The following is a 23,333-nucleotide window of genomic DNA, read 5'->3' on the forward strand; positions in this document are numbered from 1 at the left end:
CTGTAGCCTGCGTCTCCCCCATTCTGTCTCCCTGCAGCCTGCGTCTCTCCCTCCTGTCTCTCTGTAGCCTAGCGTCTCCCACCTCTGTCTCTCTGTAGCCTGTCTCCCCCCTCTGTCTCTCTGTAGCCTGTGTCTCCCCCATTCTGTCTCTCTATAGCCTGCATCTCCCCCCTTCTGTCTCTCTCTGAAACCTACATCTCCCCCTTTCTGTCTCCCTGCAGCCTGTGTCTCCTCCTCCTATCTCTCCGTAGCCTGCGTCTCCCCCTCCTGTCTCTCTGTAGCCTGCGTCTCCCCCCTCTGTCTCTCTGTAGCCTGTGTCTCCCCCTTCTGTCTCTCTATAGCCTGCATCTTCACCCTCCTGTCTCTCTGTGGCCTGAATCCTCCCTTCTGTCTCTCTGTAGCCTGCATCCCCCCCTTCTGTCTCTCCCTGTAGCCTGCGTCCCCCCCATTCTGTCTCCCTGGTCTCCCCCTCCTATCTCTCTGCAGCCTGCGTCTCCCCCTCCTGTCTCTCTGTAGCCTAGCGTCTCCCTCCTCTGTCTCTCTGTAGCCTGTGTGTCCCCCTTCTGTCTCTCTGTAGCCTGCATCTCCCCTTCTGTCTCTCTGTAGCCTGCGTCTCCCCCCTTCTGTCTCTCTGTAGTCTGTGTCTCCCCCCTTCTGTATCTCCCTGTAGCCTGCGTCTCCCCCATTCTGTCTCCCTGCAGCCTGCGTCTCTCCCTCCTGTCTCTCTGTAGCCTAGCGTCTCCCACCTCTGTCTCTCTGTAGCCTGTCTCCCCCCTCTGTCTCTCTGTAGCCTGTGTCTCCCCCATTCTGTCTCTCTATAGCCTGCATCTCCCCCCTTCTGTCTCTCTCTGAAACCTACATCTCCCCCTTTCTGTCTCCCTGCAGCCTGTGTCTCCTCCTCCTATCTCTCCGTAGCCTGCGTCTCTCCCTCCTGTCTCTCTGTAGCCTGCGTCTCCCCCCTCTGTCTCTCTGTAGCCTGTGTCTCCCCCATTCTGTCTCTCTATAGCCTGCATCTCCCCCCTTCTGTCTTTCTCTGAAGCCTACGTCTCCCCCTTTCTGTCTCCCTGCAGCCTGCGTCTCCTCCTCCTATCTCTCCATAGCCTGCGTCTCCCCCTCCTGTCTCTCTGTAGCCTGCGTCTCCCCCATTCTGTCTCCCTGTAGCCTGCATCCCCCTTCTGTCTCTCTCTGAAGCCTGCGTCCACCCCTTCTGTCTCCCTGTAGCCTGTGTCTCCCCCATTCTGTCTCTCTGTAACCTGCATCCCCCTTCTGTCTCTCTGTAGCCTACATCCCCCTTCTGTCTCTCTGTAGCCTGTGTCTCCCCCTACTGTCTCTCTGTAGCCTATGTCTCCACCCTTATGTCTCTCTGTAGCCTGCATCCCCCTTCTGTCTCTCTGTAGCCCGTGTCTCCCCCTTCTGTCTCCCTGTAGCCTGCATCCCCCCTTCTGTCTCTCTGTAACTTGCGTCTCCCCCTCCTGTCTCTCTGCAGCCTGCGTCTCCCCCTTCTGTCTCTCTGTAGTCTGCGTCTCCCCCCTTCTGTCTCTCTTTAGCCTGTCTCCCTCCCCTTCTGTCTCTCTATAGCCTGCGTCTTCCCCCTCCTGTCTCTCTGTGGCCTGCATCCTCCCTTCTGTCTCTCTGTAGCCTGCATTTCCCCCTTCTGTCTCTCTGTAACTTGCGTCTCCCCCTCCTGTCTCTCTGTCGCCTGCGTCTCCCCCCTTCTGTCTCTCTGTAGCCTGCGTCTCCCCCATTCTGTCTCCCTGTAGCCTGAGTCTCCCCCTCCTATCTCTCTGCAGCCTGCGTCTCCCACCTCTGTCTCTCTGTAGCCTATGTATCCCCCCTTCTGTCTCTCTATAGCATGCACCTCCCCCCTTCTGTCTCTCTATAGCCTGCATCTCCCACCCTCCTTTCTCTCTGTAGCCTGTGTCTCCCCCCTCTGTCTCTCTGTAGCCTGTGTCTCCCCCCTCTGTCTCTCTGTAGCCTGTGTCTCCCCCATTCTGTCTCTCTATAGCCTGCATCTCCCCCCTTCTGTCTCTCTGTAGCCTGCGCCTCCCCCTCCTGTCTCTCTGTAGCCTGTGTCTCCCCCCTCCTGTCTCTCTGTAGCCTATGTCTCCCCCATTCTGTCTCTCTATAGCCTGCATCTCCCCCCTTCTGTCTCTCTCTGAAGCCTACGTCTCCCCCTTTCTGTCTCCCTGCATCCTGTGTCTCCTCCTCCTATCTCTCCGTAGCCTGCATCTCCCCCTCCTGTCTCTCTGTAGCCTGCATCTCCCCCCTCTGCCTCTGTAGCCTGTGTCTTCACCCTCTGTCTCTCTGTAGACTGTGTCTCCCCCCTTCTGTCTCCCTGTAGCCTGCATCCCCCCTTCTGTCTCTCTGTAACCTGCATCCCCCTTCTGTCTCTCTGTAGCCTACATTCCCCTTCTGTCTCTCTGTAGCCTACATTCCCCTTCTGTCTCTCTGTAGCCTGCGTCTCCCCCCTTCTGTCTCTCTGTAACCTGCATCCCCCTTCTGTCTCTCTGTAGCCTACGTTCCCCTTCTCTCTCTTTCTCTCTGTAGCCTGTGTCTCCCCCATCTGTCTCTCTGTAGCCTACGTCTCCACCTTTATGTCTATCTGTAGCCTGCATCCTCTTTCTGTCTCTCTGTAGCCCGTGTCTCCCCCTTCTGTCTCCCTGTAACTTGCGTCTCCCCCTTCTGTCTCCCTGTAACTTGCGTCTCCCCCTCCTGTCTCTCTGTAGCCTGCGTCTCCCCCCTTCTGTCTCTCTGTAGCCTGTGTCTCCCCCTTTTGTCTCTCTAAAGCCCACCTCTCCCCTCTTCTGTCTCTCTCTGTAGCCTGTGTCTCCCCTTCTGTCTCTCTGTAGCCTGCATCTCCCCCTTCTGTCTCTCTGTAAACTGAGTCTCCCCCTCCTGTCTCTCTGTAGCCTGCGTCTCCCCCCCTTCTGTTTCACTGTAGCCCGTGTCTCCCCCCTTCTGTCTCTCTATAGCCTGCATCTCCCCCTTCCTGTTTCTCTGTAGCCTGCATGCCCCCTTCTGTCTCTCTCTGAAGCCTACGTCTACCCCTTCTTTCTCCCTCTATTCTGAGTCATCCCCCACCTGTCTCTCTGTAGCCTGCGTCTCCCCCTTCTGTCTCCCTGTAGCCTGCATCCCCCTTCTGTCTCTCTGTAGCCTACATCCCCCTTCTGTCTCTCTGTAGCTTGTGTCTCCACCGATTTGTCTCTCTGTAGCCTGCGTCTCCACCCTTATGTCTCTCTGTAGCCTGCATCCCCCTTCTGTCTCTCTGTAGCCCGTGGCTTCCCCCTCTGTCTCCCTGTAGCCTGCATCCCCCTTCTGTCTCTCTGTAACCTGCGTCTCTCCCATATTTCTCTCTGTAGCCTGCGTCTCCCCCCTTCTGTCTCTCTGTAGCCTGCATCTTCCCCCTTCTGTCTCTCGATAGCCTGCATTTCCCCCCTTCTGTCTCTGTATCCTGAGTCTCCCCCTCCTGTCTCTCTGTAGCCTGCGCCTCCCCCTCCTGTCTCTGTAGCATGTGTCTCCCCCCTCTGTCTCTCTGTAGCCTGCGTCTCCCCCCTTCTGTCTCTCTGTAGCCTGCATCCCCATTCTGTCTCTCTGTAGCCTGCATCCCCCTGCTGTCTCTCTGTAGCCTGCATCCCCCTTCTGTCTCTCTGTAGCCTGCATCCCCCTTCTGTCTCTCTGTAGCCTGCATCCCCCTTCTGTCTCTATGTAGCCTGCATCCCCCTTCTGTCTCTCTGTAGCCTGCATCCCCCTTCTGTCTCTCTGTAGCCTGCACCCCCTTCTGTCTCTCTGTAGCCTGCGTCTCCCCCCCTTCTGTCTCTCTGTAGCCTGCATCTCCCCCCCCCCTTCTGTCTCTCTGTAGTGTACATCTCCCTCTTATGTCTCTCTGTAGCCTGCATCCCCCCACTTCTTTCTCTCTCTGAAGCCTGCGTCTCACCCCCTTCTGTCTCTCTTTGTAGTGTGCATCTCCCCCCACCCTCCTGTCTATCTGTAGCCTGCATCTCCCCCTTCAGTCTCTCTCTGAATCCTGTGTCTCCCCCCTTATGTCTTTCTGTAGCCTGCATCTCCCCCCTTCTATCTCTCTCTCTTATGCCTGCGTCTCCCCCTTCTGTCTCTCTGTAGTGTGCGTCTCCCCCCACTCTCCCGCTCTTTCTTTCTCTATAGGCTGCATCTCACCCTTCTGTCTCTGTAGGCTGCATCTCCACCAACTCCTAACTCAGAAACATGCCCTTTAAAGAGTATACCCGCCCCACTCAAGATACCCCCACCCCCCTCAAAAGATCCCGCCCCATTTGGGCTGCTTCCATACATTTCCCGGGCTGCTTTTCCATCCCAATCCGCCCCTGACCCTGTGACATCAGTGCTGACCACTTCCAGCCTATCTCAGTCACAGATTAATATAAGAGTAAGTGCACAATTTACACAGACTGCAAAACCTTTTGATAGTTTGGGAATTGCGTATCAATTTGGAGTCAATGCCGCTTAGTGGTCCATTCGCAACTTATCTACATGGGGTGGGTTTTCTTTCTGACTGGGCTGCGGCTTTCTTCTTGCAGTCCACTGCGGATTCTTTCAATAGTGATTCAAGCTTAACTAAACCCCAAGTCAGGAATGTGCTGAGTGTCACTGTTGTCCATTACTTGGCAAGAACAAAGAAAATGGTTGCATGGATAAGATCTTGTTTCCAGAGTAGAAATCAGTTGGTGTAAATGGAGTGCAAAAGTGGGAAAGGTTATGGTACCAGTGGGGTACCCAAAGATCTGTACTTGGGCCAGTGTTTTTTATTATCTTTGTTGGTGACAATGCATATAACGTTGAAGGTCAAGTATGCCTTTTTACTGATGACACAAAGATGTGCAACAGAGTACACATATCAGGAGAGGTAAAACAAATGATTTAGGATCTACTGTAGTTAGATTACAGAAATGGGCAAGAGTGTGAGAACAACAACAAACTCCCTATGGAAATTGCAAAGGTAGTACAATTAGTAGCAGGAAGAAAGAAGTAATAATGCCACTGTATAGGTCATCGGTACTATAAGCTTTATTTAAAATGTATGGAGTCGATTTACTAAGACTGCCATGTTACAGGATATGATTGAAAAACGACAGGAGCTGATTGGTTGCTATTTTTCTCTCTCTACGTTATTTCTCTCCAAGGTTTACTACATAGATTTCTAAAATGAGAGATTTATAAATAAATTATCCAGAATCACTGTCATTTTCTATAATGTAATGACTTCATGAGGCATCAGACAATTGAAGTGATTTATAACTCTTCTTCTTCCCTATATCTACTTTTGTGATTTATTTAGAGTTATATAAAAATTATCTCTTACTTTTCTTAGATTGTTTGACATTTACACACTCAGAAATTTATTACACCACTTTTGATGTTTGAACTAAAGCAGAGGTTCCCATATGCAGTCCTCAAGGCATCCTAATTGTCCAGGTTTTAAGCATATACATGGCTCAGCACAAATGGTTTAATCAAATTGATTGAGGTACTAATTTAGTCACCATTGGTCAAGCATGGACAGGGCTGGAGCTACCATTAGGCAGCCTTAGGCATTTGCCTAGGGCGCTGCCAACTGGAGGGCGGCACCGCACGCTGCCGATGAATAGTTTCATTGCTATGTACTATTAGTACTGCTCAGCCCTTCCTCTCCCACACATCCGCCCCCTCTGATTATCCCTCCCAGCAACAGAATAGTGCCGCGATTCGCCAGTATTCACATGCCGGCTGCACCTCCAGACCATCCTTCCTCTGACCCAGACCATCTTACTTTAACTTGTGCAGCGGCAGGAGGTGTCACGCCGGTCATAACGCTGCCATTGACCGGCGCTTTCCTGTCTCCTCCTGTTGCTGCTGATGCCGCCGAGAAGCAATAGTGCTGAACCCGGTGCCCAGCAGGTGGCTGTGAGACTAGTCTCCCGTCAGCGCTTGACTGATGTTTTTCCTAAGCACAGGGAAGCCGCCTGCATCACGGCCGTGGACCCTCCAGTCAGCATATCCATCCCGGGTGTGGTGAGTCGTCTCATTCCTGGCACCCACTGTGAACATCCTACTGTAGGTGATAATGTGCACATGCCGGCTGACTTGGACATCTAGATTGCTATTAATGTGTATATGTATGTGAAGGTTGGGGGCTACAGATATTAGTGTATCAAGCCCCAATAGTTCTGTTGCCATCCCTGCCCACATTTCAGCTGACCTCAGAATTTATTGAGGTCAGTATTTTGGCAGTGGGGGGGGGGGGGGGGGTGGCGTCGGGTGTTGCGCTGACAATTTGCCTAGGGTGCCAAGAAACCTTGCACCGGCCCTGAGCATGGATATACTTAAATCCTGGATTGCTGGGATGCTATAAGGACTGCATTTGTGAACTAAAGGTAACATATCATCTAATAACTCTAGTACATAAGTTTCAATTGGTCTCCAAATGATGTTACATGCATCTAAAAAACATATCCAAAATACGACCTCACACAAGACACTACTAAATCTTTTATCCATTCACTCATTATACCCCGCATTGATTATTGCAATAGTCTCCTAACTGGTCTTCCCAAGAAGAGACTCTCGCCACTGCAATCCAATTTAAATGCTGCTGCTAGGCTGATCTTCCTTGCAAGACGCTCATCGTCTGCTGATCCGCTCTGCCAGTCCCTCCATTGGTTACCTGTGTTTTACCATATTCAATATAAAACACTTCTACTCGCATGTAAAGCTATTAACCATACTGCACCAGCATATATCTCTTTACTTATCACAAAATATCTCCCATCTCGACCACTCCGCTCTGCACATGATCTGCGTCTCTCTTCTGCACGGATCACGAGCTCCCATTCATTATTACAGGACTTTCATGGGGCTGTTCCCATCCTATGGAATGCCCTTCCACGCACAATAAGACTCTCTACTAGCCTCAAAACTTTAAAGCGTTCCCTAAAAACTCACCTCCACAGGCAAGCCTATCATATTTATGTTACACAGACATAACCCTTTGAGGCACTTATGTATTATACAGCTTCCCTTCTGGACCTGTAACTTGGTGGGACTGCTATGCTATTACTGGTGCCTGTCCTCGTGTTTCCCTCTAATATCCCTATAGATTGTAAGCTTGCAGCAGGGCCCTCTAACCTCCAAGTCTGTCTGTTGTTACCCAGTTTGTTTTATCACTGTCTACAATTGTAAAGCGCAACGGAATCTGCTGCGCTATATAAGAAACTGTAAATAAATAAATAAGTTGCTTTTCAGAAAGGTGACATGGAGGAAATACCCTTCCTTCCAATATATACATATACAAACTATAAAGAGATCATGTTATTACAGTAAACACACTCATTTTACCCAGTTATGTACAGTTTGTACATAAAAAATTCTATAGCTGAGAAGGAAATGTGGTATCTCCAGCAATACACAGAACAAATACTACTTTACACCACATACGGCTGTCAGTACATTTCTCCTTATTAAAGTCCCATACTGTATATATTACGCAATTCTGGCATATACTATACTGGCCTATACTTCCCAATATTGCATGTACTCACTAAACGATATTGGTAAACAATATCGTTAAATGACATCACTGGGCCTGCTGAATATGTAGGTGATTTGGATATATATCCAAATTGATCTGCATGTTCAGATGACATCAATCATCAATAAAGATGTTGAAGCCTCTTTCTAAGTGATGTTGTTCACTATATCCTCTAGTGCAGCGGTTCTCAAACTGTGGGTTCTGACCCCAAAGTGGGTCCCAACTTTCTCTGCATGGGGTCGCGACTCCGTGTTGCTGACCATCAGGCTGATGACTTTTCTGATCTCAGTCAGTGATTCAAGAAGTCTGAAACATCTGTTGAATTGTCTGTTATGTTAGACTCCTCCTATCATTTTGTGCCTCCACAATGCTGCCATGTATGTGCTGTCTGCTGACTACACATGTGATGTGATGATCTTCTGCAGTAACTTGCTGGGGTCCTGTCATTATTTTAATTGACTGATGGGGTCGCAGAGCAAAATAGTTTGAGGACCCCGGGTGTAGTGTGTTTGGGGCTAAAATCAAACATGCTCAACATGTGTAACAGATTCTTCCCTCTCAGCTTGGATCTACCATGTCACACCTACAATTCCCAATGTACACTGGTGAAATAAATGTCAATATGTATATTCAATTCATAATGGTGAAATAGATGCCACTGTGGGCCTTATTTTGGTTCATTCTTTCTGACAAAATCCTTCTTAGATGGGCAAAACCATGTGCACTGCAGGTGGGGCAGATGTAACATGTGCAGAGAGAATTAGATTTGGGTGGGGTTTTACTTCAAAGTGAGATCTATATTGCAGTGTAAAAATAAAGCAGTCAGTATTTTCCCTGCACAAAAACAAAATTACTCACCCAAATCTAATTCTCTCTGCACATGTTACATCTGCCCCCCCCTGCAGTGCACATGGTTTTGTCCATCTAAGAAGGATTTTGTCAGAAAGAATGAACCAAAATAAGGCCCTATGTATCTTAAATTCAGTAATATTGAAAAATAAAATATTTTACTAAACAAGTAATTTAGTAAAATAATCTATAGAACATTTATAGTACTATTCAATAATTATATGAAAGAATAATCCACCGTATCCACTTTGGATGACTGAGAGGTTTAAACAACTACTTTGTATTGCAGGTTTTATTGGATGCGAACGTATTCACCGTTTGATTGCAGTTTCATCCCATCAGCAGTTATTCTCCGCACACAAGCTGGGGACCTTTGCTGGGTCGCCGGATGACTGTCTCTCAGTGGGAGATCCTTTTACACAGGTACCAGCTCCTATAATGCTGACAGTGGAGAACTTAGGTTATCAGAATTTGTTTTTACCGTACAACAAGCATACGTCTATTCTGCAGTAACATGGACTTACACCTTGCTGAGACCGATCCGAATGTATCAGACTAATTTATGCTATGTATCCTGCTAATTTTAAGATACTCTGGAGTACTAATACAAAATCTGGTATGAAATCAGGAGAAAGTTTGTTCATAATTCACTGAGGCTGATACAATTTGCATGTACTGCTTTACCATATAGAGGTCTATTCTTCATGAGAAAATGATCATTGGTGATTATTTCGTTTTCATTTTGCTACGTTTTATTTGATTAAAAAGCACTATTCATCATTAACTTCATATATATTACCCTTCTGTGTCACTCCTGTTCGTCTGCCCCTCCCGTTTAGAATGGAAGCTCTCATCAGCAGGGCCCTCTCTCCTGATGTGCTTATATATATATATATCTCTGCAACCCCAAAAAATTGCTTCACTGTCCTGTCCCCTGATGCAACCATTTCTTTATTTACCTTGTATTTGTCCTAAATTGCCCTGTACTGTATTTGTTATTTGTTTTTTTGCTCTTTTTATGTATTGTTAGGTGCTGCGGAACCCTTGTGACTTATTTTATTATCAGAGATATGGTATATTCCAGTAATTGACCTTTTGACCCAGATACATATGAGGGGATATGTATAAATAAAGGAAGTGACCCACTCTCCAGTATACTGCCTGAGGAAAGGGACATCCTATTCCCGACACGCGTTGCAGCAGACTGGTGTGTGTCACTAAGGCCCTTATTCTGATCGGTGCGGCCGGAGACGATTATGCGGCCAGGACCGTGCGTGCGAAACCCCGCCTTCCATACGGATCGCCAACTCCGTCCGTACGCGGTAAGAAGCTGTCCGAACGGACCGCACGTGTATTTTTCACGGAATACGCCTCCTCCATCTAAGGGAACCTCCCCCATCATTCGATGGTCGCAGACCATCGAATGCAGGACCGAGTGCTCCACCAGCACCCGCAACCTCAGACCACACGGACATTTTTCCGTGCAAAAGCAGAGATCTGGGCGGGCAGCTGACATCCGGCGATGTCATATGTCCGCCCCCTACACGTGCGTCACGGCCGCATTACCATACGTACGCCCAGCGTTTTCATGGGAACTCCCATGAAACGCGGGGCGTATGCATATGGTAATGAGCCCAAATAGCCCTTCACGCCCCTCTCCACCCCCTGTTCGGAGTGTTCACATATCATGCGGAATTTGGCCGTACGCCCCGCTCGCACATGCGCAGAGACGCCTCTGCACATGCGCAGACACAAAACATCGGCGGACCGAACGCACGCGGATATATCCGCACCGATCAGAATAAGGGCCTAAAAGAGGGGATTTGCCAGAACTGGAACTTTGAAGTACCTGAGTCCTTTGGTTTTTTCAGAGAACCGGGGTTACTCCAGAATTGAAAGATCTTTTCTACAGGCGCTTTAAACACCAGAATCTGGTAAACCTCCATCTTAGTCAATATATTAAGTAACAGTGTTGTTGTCACGTTCCGTGAACCTGGTGAAGCACCAGCCGGGGTCTAGCGGAGGCTGGGTGCTTTGATGTAGGGCTGTTGCATGGAAAAGAGAGTAGAAGGAGGCCAATGGTGGACGACCAGCAAGGGCGGGAGGATGGGAAGGCTTCACCCGGAGGACTGGGAGTCAGGCTGTAGCTGTGAGAAGCTGCAGGAATTGCCGGCGATGCACAGCGAGATGCTATGTATTTGACAACATTGTACTGACTGCCGGTCTGGCCCGTCTAGTCAGTATTTATGTGCTGAGCTGTGGCGTGATTGGCCGGAATAATGACATCACGATTAGTGCTGCGAGGCATAGGCTCCAGGAACCAACAAGATGGCCGCCGCCTGTTGGGCGACAATTCAGCCGGCGAGGAATACTACGCGGAGGCGCTGCAGCCGGCGCTTCCTAACCTGAGGCCTAGGAGGACGCGCACGCCATCATGGCGGCTCTTGCCTCATGCTGCCCGGAGCCAGAACGCCAGGACACTGCGCACCAGAACTGACACCCGGAGGAGCATCATGCGCCATGGTGGGTGACAGAGCGGCAAGGCACTGCAGGTCGTGACTGGAACCAGGAGCGGAGGTGAGTGCCAAGGTGGAGGGCATAGCGCCAGGGCACTGTAGGTCGGGAACAGCACTGGGAGCGAAGGTAACTGCCATGGTGGTCGTGACAGTTGTACACTAATTTTAGTGTTTTTAGTGTTGTTTATATACAAATAAATGTGTTATTTTGACAATATTACACTATTATGAAAATGTTATCCTCCATCATACAAATTAATGGGGAGCCTCTAGTTAGGCGAAGAAACCGTGGATAAGGAGAGTAAATTTCCTTTATTAGAAACATAGAATTTGACGGCAGATAAGAACCATTTGGCCCATCTAGTCTGCCCCTTTTTTATCCTTCAGGTAATCTCAACCCTTTTTAATCATTATTTCTTTGTAAGGATATTCATATGCCTATCCCAAGCATGTTTAAATTGTTCTACTGTCTTAGCCTCTACCACCTCTGATGGGAGGCTATTCCACTTATCCACTACCCTTTCTGTGAAGTAATTCTTTCTAACATTTCCCCTGAACGTACCTCCCTCCAGTTTCAGTGCATGTCCTCGTGTTCTATTACTTCTTTTCCTTTGAAGAAAATTTCCCTCCTGTACTATGTTAAAACCCTTGATATATTTGAAGATTTCTATCATGTCCCCCCTTTCCCTTCTCTGCTCCAAACTATACATGTCAAGATCTTTTAGTCTATCCAGGTAAGTTTTGTGATGTAGGCCATGCACCATTTTAGTTGGCCTTCTTTGTACACTCTTCAGTGTATTTATATCCTTCTGAAGACTTTATTACATGAATTTGTTTCCTCAGAACTTTTTGGATAGGTGTCAGCGCACAAAATCACTCATTCTTCGTTTTCTTATAAGCCTATATTGTTACTGAGGGAGTCACTTTCAGTGATTAGTGTTGCAGACCTTAAGTTCAGCGCATAGGGTTCAGACTCAAATTTCCATACAGAATTGTCCTAAACCACATTGTTCATTCAATCCCATAGGGGACAATGTTCCTAATCTCTGGATCCAGAGAGCCTCTCTCTGCAGCAATAATTTTGATCGATCTCCAACACGTTTAAGTGGGCTAATGGGATTGATTACCATGTACCTAATGGAGGAAATATTGTGTCTATTGAGTCCAAAGTGACGAGGCACTGGCTGGTCACTTTGACCCATTTCAATTGCCGCACGGATGGAGGACCTGTGTCCCACCATCCGTTCACGCAATGTCCGACCTGTTTTCCCCACGTAACCTTTACCACAGGGACACAGGATTAAATACACGATAAATTTCATAGTACAAGTTACTCTGTGCCTAATCTGGAAAATGCTGCCAGTAGAGGGATGGTTAAAAGACGTGCCAGTCATTAATGCTCTACACGTAGTGCAATTAACACATTTGTAACAGCCAGGACATAGGCTAAGGAAACCCGTATTGGCAAGGTCCCCCATGCCTGTAACATCCGTTTTAACCACCCAACTACGGATATCCGTGTCGTGTAGATTCAAAAAGGGGATCAGTTTTTACGATAGGTAAAAGTCTTTTGGCTGTGGTATTGATGATCGGACTCGCCTCATTAAAATGATTTACCCATGGGAATATTTTTCTACTAGACTTAATATCCTTTACAGAACTGCAAGTAAGGCAGTCCATACTTCAATGATTTAGGGTGGAAGCTAGCAGCATGCAAAATAGTATTCCTGTCAGTAGGTCTACTGTACAGTGAGGTGGTAAGCTCTCCATTGTCAATTATCACCTGTACATCAAGAAAGTTAACAACTGTGCTGTCAATATTGTATGTGAATTTAATAGGGCTAGTAGAGCTATTATGTTCACTGAGGACCTGTTCCAAATCCTCCCTCGTACCGGACCAGATCATGAACAGGTCATCAATGTACCCGGCATAAAAGTAAATTAATATATATATATATATAAAACTTGGAGGCAGGTCGGCACTCTGGTTGATCGTTCCTGCTGCTGTGTTGCCTTCCCAGAACGTAATGTACAATGGAGGAGAAAAAAGGGCGGCACTCACGGGTTTAAAGGTGTAAAATCTTTAGTGAAGAATTTCACATAGACCGACGTTTCAAGGCTACTGGGCCTCTTTTTCAAGGTGTGAGCAAAGCAAACTGTGAATACAAAGTGACTTAAATAGGATACAAACAGTTGCTTACCATAGACTCAGGTGTCCCGGGGTCTCGCTCCCGCACACTTCCTCCAGAGGACTCTTCCGGGTTCACCCCATGCATCACTTCCGGGTGCGTGCAGCAGGATGACGTCCGTCCGGCAGAGCGGGCAGTAGCCATGTTATGTCACGGTCCCAGGTACATCACGCTGGTCACCAGGCCAGGGATTGGCTAGACCTGACACAGGGGTGCGGAGTCTTACCACGCCATAGGTGTTCACCAGTGACCCCTCCAGTTGGGATTTAGGCTTCGCTGCTATGGACATGCCGGTCGCGGTCCCCTGAGCAGGTTTCCCATGTGGCACTGGTAGCCCCTTGGAAACAGGTAACATGGATTCAGGATTACGCACAGTCATCTTAGCCGGGTTGTACGCTGGTAGTCACGGAGCACAGTACACAAGGATCAGACAGGATCAGACAGGAGAATAGCAAAGGTCATCCACTGGTAATCACTGGGTACGGTACACGAGGATCAGGCAGGAGAGTGGTCAGAAGGCAGGCTGAGGTCATACACAGATAAACCACAGTTCATGGTACACAGGGATTAAGCCGAAGGATAGTCAGGAAACAAGCCGAAGTCAGTATCTGGTGATCAGGAACACAGTAAAAGTACAAGGGATGCTGGAGCAGGTTGTGAGCCTATACTCTGGCAGCCTCTGTCTGCCTTTTATAGGAAGCACAATAGGCTGGATACTCGCAGGTGCCTTAATCAACAAAGGCTGAGCATGGTCAGTTCACACAGAACTCTCCTGCAGGAGAGATTCACCAGGTGTTGCAACTAATCAGCAAAGCTCAGATCACACAGACTTTCCTGCAACATGGAGTGGATCAGAAGCTGAAATCAGCATGCAGAGTTCAACCACACAGAGCTGTCAGCAGCAAGAGACAGAACTAGCAGGATTTTACAAGCAGGTAACACTGAATACTTGCATATTGTGACATTACCCCCCCCCCCCCTCTAGGGCTGGGCTCCGAACACCCCACAAGGAAATTATCAAGGTCGTCTGCGGTGCTTCTTCTTTTTGGAAGACTGTTTGGATTTCGTTGACTGATGTGTGACCTTTGGCTCTACAAAACGGGCAGTAGAGAATATTGGACGTCCCAGAAAAGGAGTAACATCATGATCTGAGCCACACTCTGAACTTGAATCCTGGTCCATGGTCAGTGTAGAGAGTTCTTGAGGATCCACCAACTTGAAAGAACCTACACACATAACTCAATCTCTTAAATCCAAGGAGTCGGGTTTAAAAAAAAAATTTTGAGATGCTCTGGGAGTTTAAGAATGTAGTCTAACTGACTCACCACTCTGACTGACCTTAGGTGCATAAAGAATAGACCTCTCACCGGGAGTCTTAGGTCCAAATCTTTCAACCACAGCCCTGGAAAAAGAAATTAGGTCTTTTAGTCGGGGGTCATGAGTCTCAATGAGTGGACTAACCCACTCCATGGCTTCTCCCCTGAATGACAACACTAAGTACTTGACAATGTTTGCCAAATTAACCCCAGAGGATGGATCAGAGTTCATAGCATCTAAATAATAGTCTTCTAGGGCTTGGAAATGGGTGAGATCTCCATCAAATTGGACAAACTGAGGCTCTTTAGATGAATCCAATTGAAATGGATCCTCCTGGAAAATGGACTGGGAGGACAGTTTGGGTAGAGCAGGGACTCCCAGCAAGGCAGGCAAATCTTCTTGAATGGCAGGCATTGGAACCTTAGAGACCATGGAGGCACTGGAGACTGGCCCGGAGGCCGCGGAGACTGGCCCGGAGGCCGCGGAGACTGGCCCGGAGGCCACGGAGACTGGCCCTGAGGCCACAGAGACTGGCCCTGAGGCCATGGAGACTGGCCCTGAGGCCACAGAGACTGGCCCTGAGGCCATGGAGACTGGCCCTGAGGCCACAGCACATAGGTTCTCATGCCCAGAGGCAAGGGCAGATGGGTCCTCATGCCCGGAGGCAAGGGCAGATGGATCTCTACCAGGACAGACTCGGAACCCCCATCTGGGATGAAGGACTCGGAACCCCCATCTGGGATGAAGGACTCGGAACCCCCATCTGGGGTGAAGGACTCGGAACCCCCATCTGGGGTGACGGACTCGGAACCCCCATCTGGGGTGACGGACTCGGAACCCCCATCTTGGGTGACGGACTCGGAACCCCCACCTGGGGTTACATTGGGCCTTATTCTGATCGGTGCGGATATTCCCGAATTCTTTCGGTGCGGGCCGCACGCATCGCTGTGCGGCAGCGTGCGGGCATCGTCCGTAGAAACGCCCACGTGTCCTCCGCATTCGGACGGACTCACTCTTTAAGAACAGGGCGTGTGTAAGGACGACATACAAACCGTGCGTGTGCGGGGGAAACGTACAGATTCTTGCACGGTCTTCCCGCACAAGCACGGTCTTACCGCGTCACAACGTACGGAAAGCTGTCCGTACGCCCCGATGCGGAGTATTTACGCACAATCCAACACTTTTGTACTGAGTACACATAGCGATCACATGACCCACTTAGGCTATTAGGCAACCTCCTGAAAAAGGGATTGTTAGCAATTTCAATCAATTAAATGCTCATCTATACTGACCCACATTCCTACTACATTCATGACACACATTAACCCTTACAGCATGTGACCCTAACATACATCTATATACACTATGTACATTTTGCTTATTTTAAACATTTTAAACAACTTACACATATACTTTAGCATGTTAGAAAAAAACACTGACAACTTTGAACTTTAAATAACGATTTATTATTAAACAAATGCCAACAAAACAATAATTTAATCCTCCGCATCTATTAGGCGGTCCATTTCCTCCAGCATGAGGCGCATCAGGCCTCGCAGTCTTACGAGGGCCCCACGGCGATCCTCCTCTGCTTGGGCAGGCTCATCTGTTGAGGAAATTCAAAATGAAAAATGACTAATGATATTCCTGCATACATTTAACATAGTCAAACCTACATTTTAAACATGCATTCTGAGAGGTGTGTGTGTATATATATATATATCTATATCTATCTATATATATAACTATATATATATATATATATATATATATATATATATACACACACATATCTACCTATATATATGAGACATACACCTATACATACATGCATACATACTACATGGAAAGCCTGATTTTGGCCCTCTACCCTTTACTCTGTAGAACACCTCACAGTCATACTGCTCCTTCTCAATCCAAACCCACCCATGACTAAGCTCTGAGAAGCATGCCACGCGCAGCACCAATCACAAATCGGCAAACAAAGTTCAGTGTCTGTTATATGATGGAGCCTGGCAGGGGAGTTACACAACTCTCAGGAATGCTCAGTACATTTGTGCAATCAAGCATGGCTTGGCTGCTGATGGTTTGCTCCAGAAATCATTGTCAGAATGCCAGTTAGGGGAAGCTGCAGCACTAACCCACTCCCATGCTCAAAAGCATTACTAACACCAAATACACACACAATTATGGTGAAAAACATACATGCAGACCGCAGGGGGTGGTTAGCTAGAGGAGGGCCCAGGGGCACTCACCACTTGTTACTCCAGTCTAAGCCACGCCTGGCCATACTCCATTGATGCCATACGGAATCTAGTTTACAAAGATCATTCACCAGTAAACTCTACTCACCTATATGAGCCTACAGATTGTATGCAACCAGCAGGGACATGTAACCCTTACATGAGCAAGTCATCACTTTCTTCCTGGATACAGATTAACTACACAGGTTCAGTGGCACTTCAATTCGACCTGAAAGCCATCCGCACAACCTGTGTCATTAATATGTGTCCAGGATGAAAGGGATGGTTTGGCCACCCTATCTAACCCCAAAGTGTGTCTGTTGCTACCCAATTTGTTGTTTGCCTTTATAGTATTTTCAAACACATTTGAATCAACAGTGCTACATATCAAATAGTGGATGACAAAAGGAAGATCGAATCTTTATGTATACATACCACTTTCGGCCGCCTGCTCCACCACACAGGCCTCCTCATCCTCCCCCTCTTCCTGGGCCTCCTCGGCCGCCACGACCTCCTCCTCGGCCACCACGACCTCTTCCTCGGCCACCACGACCTCCTCCTCGGCCACCACGACCTCCTCCTCGGCCACCACGACCTCCTCCTCGGCTGCCACCTCTGCCTCCACTGGCCACTCAGCCTCCTCCACTCCTTCACTTTCCTCGGCCTCCCCTTCCTCAATATCTTCGTCCTCGGCCATCGCTGGCTCCGCCTCCTCCTGTGCCTGGCCTGCCTCTGCCTCCTCCCGGGCCTGCCTTGCTCGTGCACGTGCTGTGTTTGGGAAAAATGAAAAAAGTGCCAATTAGTGGTAATGTGTATTAAGCCTTATCAACCTATAAATGCAAAGGTTAGAGGTACTGATACTTGTACATGCAAACAGCTCCCCAGTGGCCTTTACAAAACACAGCCTGTAACATGGCAGGTATGCTGTGACATTTGGCCCATTGTAAGCATCACAAGCATTAATCCTCCCCAATAACATATTTTATGACCATTACAGGGTGTCAATCAGGAAGTAGCACTCATATATTGTATGGCATGTTTAACTCATGATCAGGCTGCTGACCTTAGTGGATTAAATAATGTCAGGTAAGCAATCATGTACAAATCCACATTTACTGTTGAAATACTCACATCTAGCAATGCTGGCCCTTATGCTTTGAAGCCTCTCTGGCTCCCTGCGCCGGAGGTCGGACCACCGCTGCTCAAGCTGAGCGATGGTCCGCCGCACATGGGTGCGGGCGTATATCCGCCGGCGGGCCACCGCATAGGCAGAACGTTTCTGCCGATTTGTAATGAACGGGCCAGCACGCCCCAGCCTGGTCTCCATAACGGAAACCAGTGCCCTCAGCTCGGCTGCAGAAAAGGGTGCTGCTCTGCCATAAGCCGCCATTTTAGGAGTGGCACAAATCAAACAATCATGTGCTGTCATTGGTTGATCAGAGTGATATTTGGTATTAACTTTATTGTTCATTTTTACACTAACAACGTGTATGCGCCCGAACAGACGGCTAACCCATTGCATCGCACACCCATCCTAAACAGTGTAAAATATGATGGAAACATAATATATCTAATCTATAACATTCACCAAACATGGGTATAAGCAACAGGTGAAATAGTGTGCATCTCTAGACACTTACACCTAACTCCACAAGGTACTAAACAGCTAATTTATAATGAAGGCAGACCTTTTCCCAAAATTAGCCCATGCAGCCATGTGTACACTTACCTTCTACTGGCCCCTACTACAGAGGTGTCATGAAAAGTAGCTAGCATCTAACCTGAATGTGGAGTGCTTTCACATGTGATTTGGATGCTAGCACTGATTACTTGTGGCTAAGTGGTGGACTGGATTGACATATGGAATGAGTAGTGTCAGTTGTACTACATAGCAAACAAGTGCACAGTACAGAAGTACATTGAAATAGACATTGCATGTCTGACCTCAGTTGTATTTGGTCATTGGTGTTGGAATCTGCATTTATCTAATAAATCACACTTACTGAGTTTGCCAGGTTTTGTGGAAATATTTTTCAACACCAAGGGGCGGCCCGTATGCGCCGCACGGTTGACGCTAGCGTACGGGACGCGGCCGTACGGAACGCAGGTTGCAGCTGATTAACGCCAATTACAGAAATAGTATTTAAAGTTGGCCTAGAAAGGCAAACAGTTGTTGCAAACATGCCAGGCTCAGAGTCAGAGGAAGACCAGGTGGTGCAGAATCTGTTGTCCCACATGGAAGCCAACACCACCTATGTGCCCCTCAACCCAGAGCCCACAGATGGCCCATCAACATCAGGCCAATCAGCAGCTGGGCCATCCTCAGCATCAGCAGAATCATTGGGAACACAGCAGGTGGCTTCCCAACAGAGTAGCCAGGCCAGCACTTCAAGTACAGCAACCGGTGGCCGTGGCAGTGCCCGTGGCAGTGCCCGTGGCAGTGCCCGTGGCCGCAGTGGGGCAACAGAGGAACCAGCCACAAGAAACATGGCATTTGAACCGCGGGAGCTTGACATCCTGGTGACCCGGGCACGTGATTTAATAGAGTGCCCAGCGGGCAAGTTGACACACACAAGGAGATGGAAGATCTGGGAGGAGATAACGGCGGAGATTAATGCAGTGGCTCCACAAGTTCGTCAGACGGAGCACGTTAAGAAGAGGCAAGTACATGTGTGTTACATTTGAGTAGTACAAGTCCAGTAATGTTTACATTCAATATTAGATGGAGTTGGCCAATGGGTGTTCACGTTGCTTGGAGGCACATACATGTTGGCCATGACATTGAATTGATAGTTATTGGAGGGTGACTGTTTTTGTATATTCTAAGGGTTGGTTTGAAAAATGAATATAATGTCAGTTTGGTGTCAGTAGCCACATGTTGTATTATGTTTCATATTGCAATGGGTGCTACAGCAAACATGAGTAGTTACATGTATTAATATGTACACTTTGATTGCAGGTGGCACGACTTCAAAGGCAACCTCAAGAAGAAGTTGACCCAGCGGTGGGAACACAGCCAGACCTCTGGGGCTGGCCCCATGCCGTCAAAGCTGGAGCTCACCTCCCTGGAAGAGATGGCCCAGTGCTGTATCGCAGTGGAGGAGGTCCGGGGGGGTGAGCACTATAGACAGCGAGTCCCCAGCGGAAGTGATGGCTTCTACGCTTGAAGGTAATTATTTGCCAGGCCATAAGTAGATGTTTTAGATTTGGCATGGAATGTGTGGTAATTGGTAATTTCTCGTTCAACAGCATCCCCACCACTTGGTCCAGATTCTCTTGAGGAGGTTGTGGAGTCTGTGCCACCTGGCCCCAGTAGCAGGCCCGTGCAGCAGCAGCCGCCGGGATTGTCTGCGGCTGAATTGTCCATGTGGGGCCGTGTGCTGGATAGTATTATGCAGCAGGGAGACTCGGCAACAGAGCGGGTGCGTAGGGCCGAGGAGGTGCTGCAGGGTTTGACCACCAGCCATCAGAGTATTGCTGAGAGCCTGCAGGCTATGAGTGCCACCCAGCAAGCTATGAGTACCAGCCATCAAGCTATTGCTGCTAGCCTGCAGGTGCTGGCTGATCAAGCCCTGCGGCAAAATGACCTCCTCCTCCACCATAATGAACTTATGGTGGAGCTAGTTAACAGCAATAGGGCCCTAATGTCATCCGCTTCGGGTGCATTACCAACAGCATCACTCCCTGCTGCCAGAGGGGGAAGAACATCCACCCCCTCACCAGCATGTGCTCCACATGAGCCACCATCGGACTCTGGCCGTGGACGAGGCCGAAGAGCTGCTGCACGTGGCAAGGAGCCTGCCAGGGGCAAACGTGCCCGCAAATGAACTTGTGTCCCCATTAATCTCCACCGTTATGTCTTCCCAAATCTTCCATTGAGCTGTGTGTGTCAGTATCCTGTGTCCAAATCCGTGCCCACGGTCACCACTTTTGGCCGCGGTTCAAATGTCATGTTTGGTTCACCTGTTGCCCTGTTTCGGCTACCATTACTGTGTGCTGTACTTGAAGTGTTGGTGCTGTACTTTTGTTGTGAAGCCACCTGATGTGTTCCCAATGATTCTGCTGTGGCTATTTATTATATATTATGTAACTTTTGTCCTGGTATGGTACCATTTTTTTTGTTATGGTTTTGAAATTTGTACCAAAGTTGCTTTAATAAATGTTATGTTGGCCCCCCAAATGTCTGTATTAATTGATACATGCAGAAGTGCCATGTGTATTAGTATTATTAATATTAAGTTGTGTGCATTATTTGCAGTGTAAAAGTGTGTGACAAGGGCAGCATGTAAAGTTCCCTTTAAGCAGCAATGCTTGCAATTGTAGCAGTGAGAAGCGTGTAATTAACAAGTAATGGGTAAAGTATGTGATTGTATTGGGTTCAGGTGACATTGGTTGAGGTGCGTCCGCCCTGATTAGGCGTTCCGATTGCCTAGCGCATGACCGAGTGGTGTCCGCAAAGCAAGAGTAACCTTTTGGTCACCGCACATTTCTTCCCTTTTTGTTCGCGTGCATTCGGCATGCTGTCCGAATGCACGCCTACCCAAATATGTGTACTCCCCCGTGTCCGCCCATGTTTCCGCCCAGTTTAGCCCACTTTGAAACTACGCCCCTGTGTCATTCCGCATGACACCCATAACACACCCATATTGGCCGAATGATTGCGGTGCACATTTCTGTACGGGATTAGTGAGAACAAGTACGGAGACCATGCGTGGCACATGCGCGTAGCGTTCTCCACGCATGCGCAGACGGCTAAAAAACGCCATCTGAAAGAATTCGGGAATATCCGCACCGATCAGAATAAGGCCCATAGTTACATAGTAGGTAAGGCTGAAAAAAGACTTGCGTCCATCTAGTTCAACCTGGTATAGATATCCATTGCTGATTTGGTAGGTTCTGGTATTTTACAGACAAATTATATTTTTTATTTGTTCCCATGGATGTTTTTCTCCAGTAAATGTTTGTCCAACTTTTCCTTGAACGCATTTAATGAGCCAGCCGTTACCACCTCTCTGGGAAGAGAGTTCCAGAGTTTGACTGTTCTGACCGTAAAGAAATTCTTTCTACTAGCTGAATGAAATCTTTTTTCTTCTAATCTATACTCATGCCCTCGCGTCCTAGATTCCTTTCTAGTAGAAAATAGGGTGTGTGACAGTTCCTTATATTGGCCCTTGATATACTTGTACATGTTGAGCATGTCCCCCCTTAAACGTCTCTTTTCTAATGTAAATAGTCCCAAATTGCTTAATCTCTCCCCATAGCTTAAATTCTCCATTCCCCTAATAAGCTTTGTTGCTCGCCTTTGGACTTTTTCTAATTCTATGATGTCCTTCTTATAGTGTTGGGCCCAGAACTATACTCCGTACTCTAGGTGAGGTCTCACCAATGCTTTATATAGTGGCATGAGATGGACTCGGAACCCCCACCTGGGGTGACGGACTCGGAACCCCCACCTGGGGTGACGGACTCTGAACCCCCACCTGGGGTGACGGACTCGGAACCCCCACTTGGGGTAACGGACTCAGAACCCCCACTTGGGGTAACGGACTCAGAAACCCCATCTGGGGTGACGGACGCAGAACCCCCATCTGGGGTGACGTATGGAACTCCGACTTGAGGCAAAGTGCTCAGTGGCCCTTCCTGGGAAGCCACACTCAGAGACCCTTCCTGTGGTGTGGCAACCAGAGGATCCTTTTGGGGTGCAACACTCGGAGATTCCTCTCGGGGTAGTGAACTCAGAGGCCCTTTTTGGGGTACCACTTTCAGAGACCCCTCTTGGGGTGCAGTGCTTGGGAAACCCTCCTGGTGTGGTACTCTGAGACCCTGCTTGGAGTCTAACAGTCTGAGACCCCTCCTGGTGCACGACACTCTGAACCCCTTTCTGCGGCTTGGAACTTTGAGAACCCTCCTGGGAAATGATCCTCCGAGACCCCTTCTGAGGTAAGTCACTAAGTAGCTCCTCCTGGAACACAACACTTGGAAACCCCTCCTGGGGCAGAACACTAGGAACCCCTTCCTGGGGCTGGATGAACAGGACCCCCTCCTGGGGTTGGACTGATGGAGCCCCCTCTTGGGGCTTGCGACCATGAACACCTTCCCGAGGCTGGACCTGGGCTATACAGTTCTTCAAAGAAATTTTAGTCCTAGGACCCCAGTTGTAACCATTGGATTCCCTCTGGGTTAGAACAGAATCTACTGCTCTATTTCGGGTCCCACATAGGGAACAATCCCTGATGAAATGATCCTGGGCTCCACAATAAAAGCATAGGCTGAGGGATCTAGGCCGCTGGCGCTCCTAATCAGACAACTGGGGACGAGGATGACTCAGGTACCTGTCCTTACAGGGCACAGATGCAGATGCCACTGGAGTGCCCAGAATGTCATCAGAGGGTTTCACAGGTACTGAACCTAGAGTGGAAGGTACCGTGCCACTAGAAGGACTGACTAGTAAGATTGTAATCACTGAAAACACCTTAGTCAGTAGCTCCTGCAACTGCTGCATTAAAAGGTGAAGAATCTTTAATGCCTCTGACACTGGTTCCATGGATATTGGAGGAGATGAAGCGAAGTCCATCCGCTGTAACAGTCTGTATGCTTTGTATGATCAGAGCTTGGTTCTGCTCTTGCTTACAGACCCTAGCAGACAGTTGCTCCCATAGCTCCTTTTTTGGGCCAGAGT

At 48.5% G+C, this 23,333-nt stretch overlaps 1 protein-coding gene and 1 long non-coding RNA gene across 2 annotated transcripts in view; one reads left to right on the forward strand and one right to left on the reverse strand.

The window, feature by feature from the left end:
• LOC146060488 (uncharacterized) overlaps positions 1 to 23,333 on the forward strand; it is a 55,013-nt gene that overhangs the window by 30,725 nt on the left and 955 nt on the right. Inside the window, exon 2 of the long non-coding RNA XR_014470439.1 lies at positions 8,679 to 8,812. This is a non-coding gene — a long non-coding RNA (uncharacterized LOC146060488). The remainder of the gene's footprint in view (positions 1 to 8,678; positions 8,813 to 23,333) is intronic.
• On the reverse strand, positions 15,585 to 17,419 carry LOC146058980 (uncharacterized). The gene is made up of 3 exons (XM_083171153.1): positions 17,208 to 17,419; positions 17,090 to 17,165; positions 15,585 to 16,017 (listed from the first exon to the last, which is right to left on the reverse strand). Exons 1-3 carry the CDS (start codon positions 17,349 to 17,351, stop codon positions 15,908 to 15,910), a joined length of 330 nt encoding a protein of 109 aa, XP_083027279.1. The 5' UTR covers positions 17,352 to 17,419; the 3' UTR covers positions 15,585 to 15,907.

Source organism: Crinia signifera, chromosome 2, assembly GCF_055691185.1.
Source record: "Crinia signifera chromosome 2, ASM5569118v1, whole genome shotgun sequence".
Classification (NCBI taxonomy): domain Eukaryota; kingdom Metazoa; phylum Chordata; class Amphibia; order Anura; family Myobatrachidae; genus Crinia; species Crinia signifera.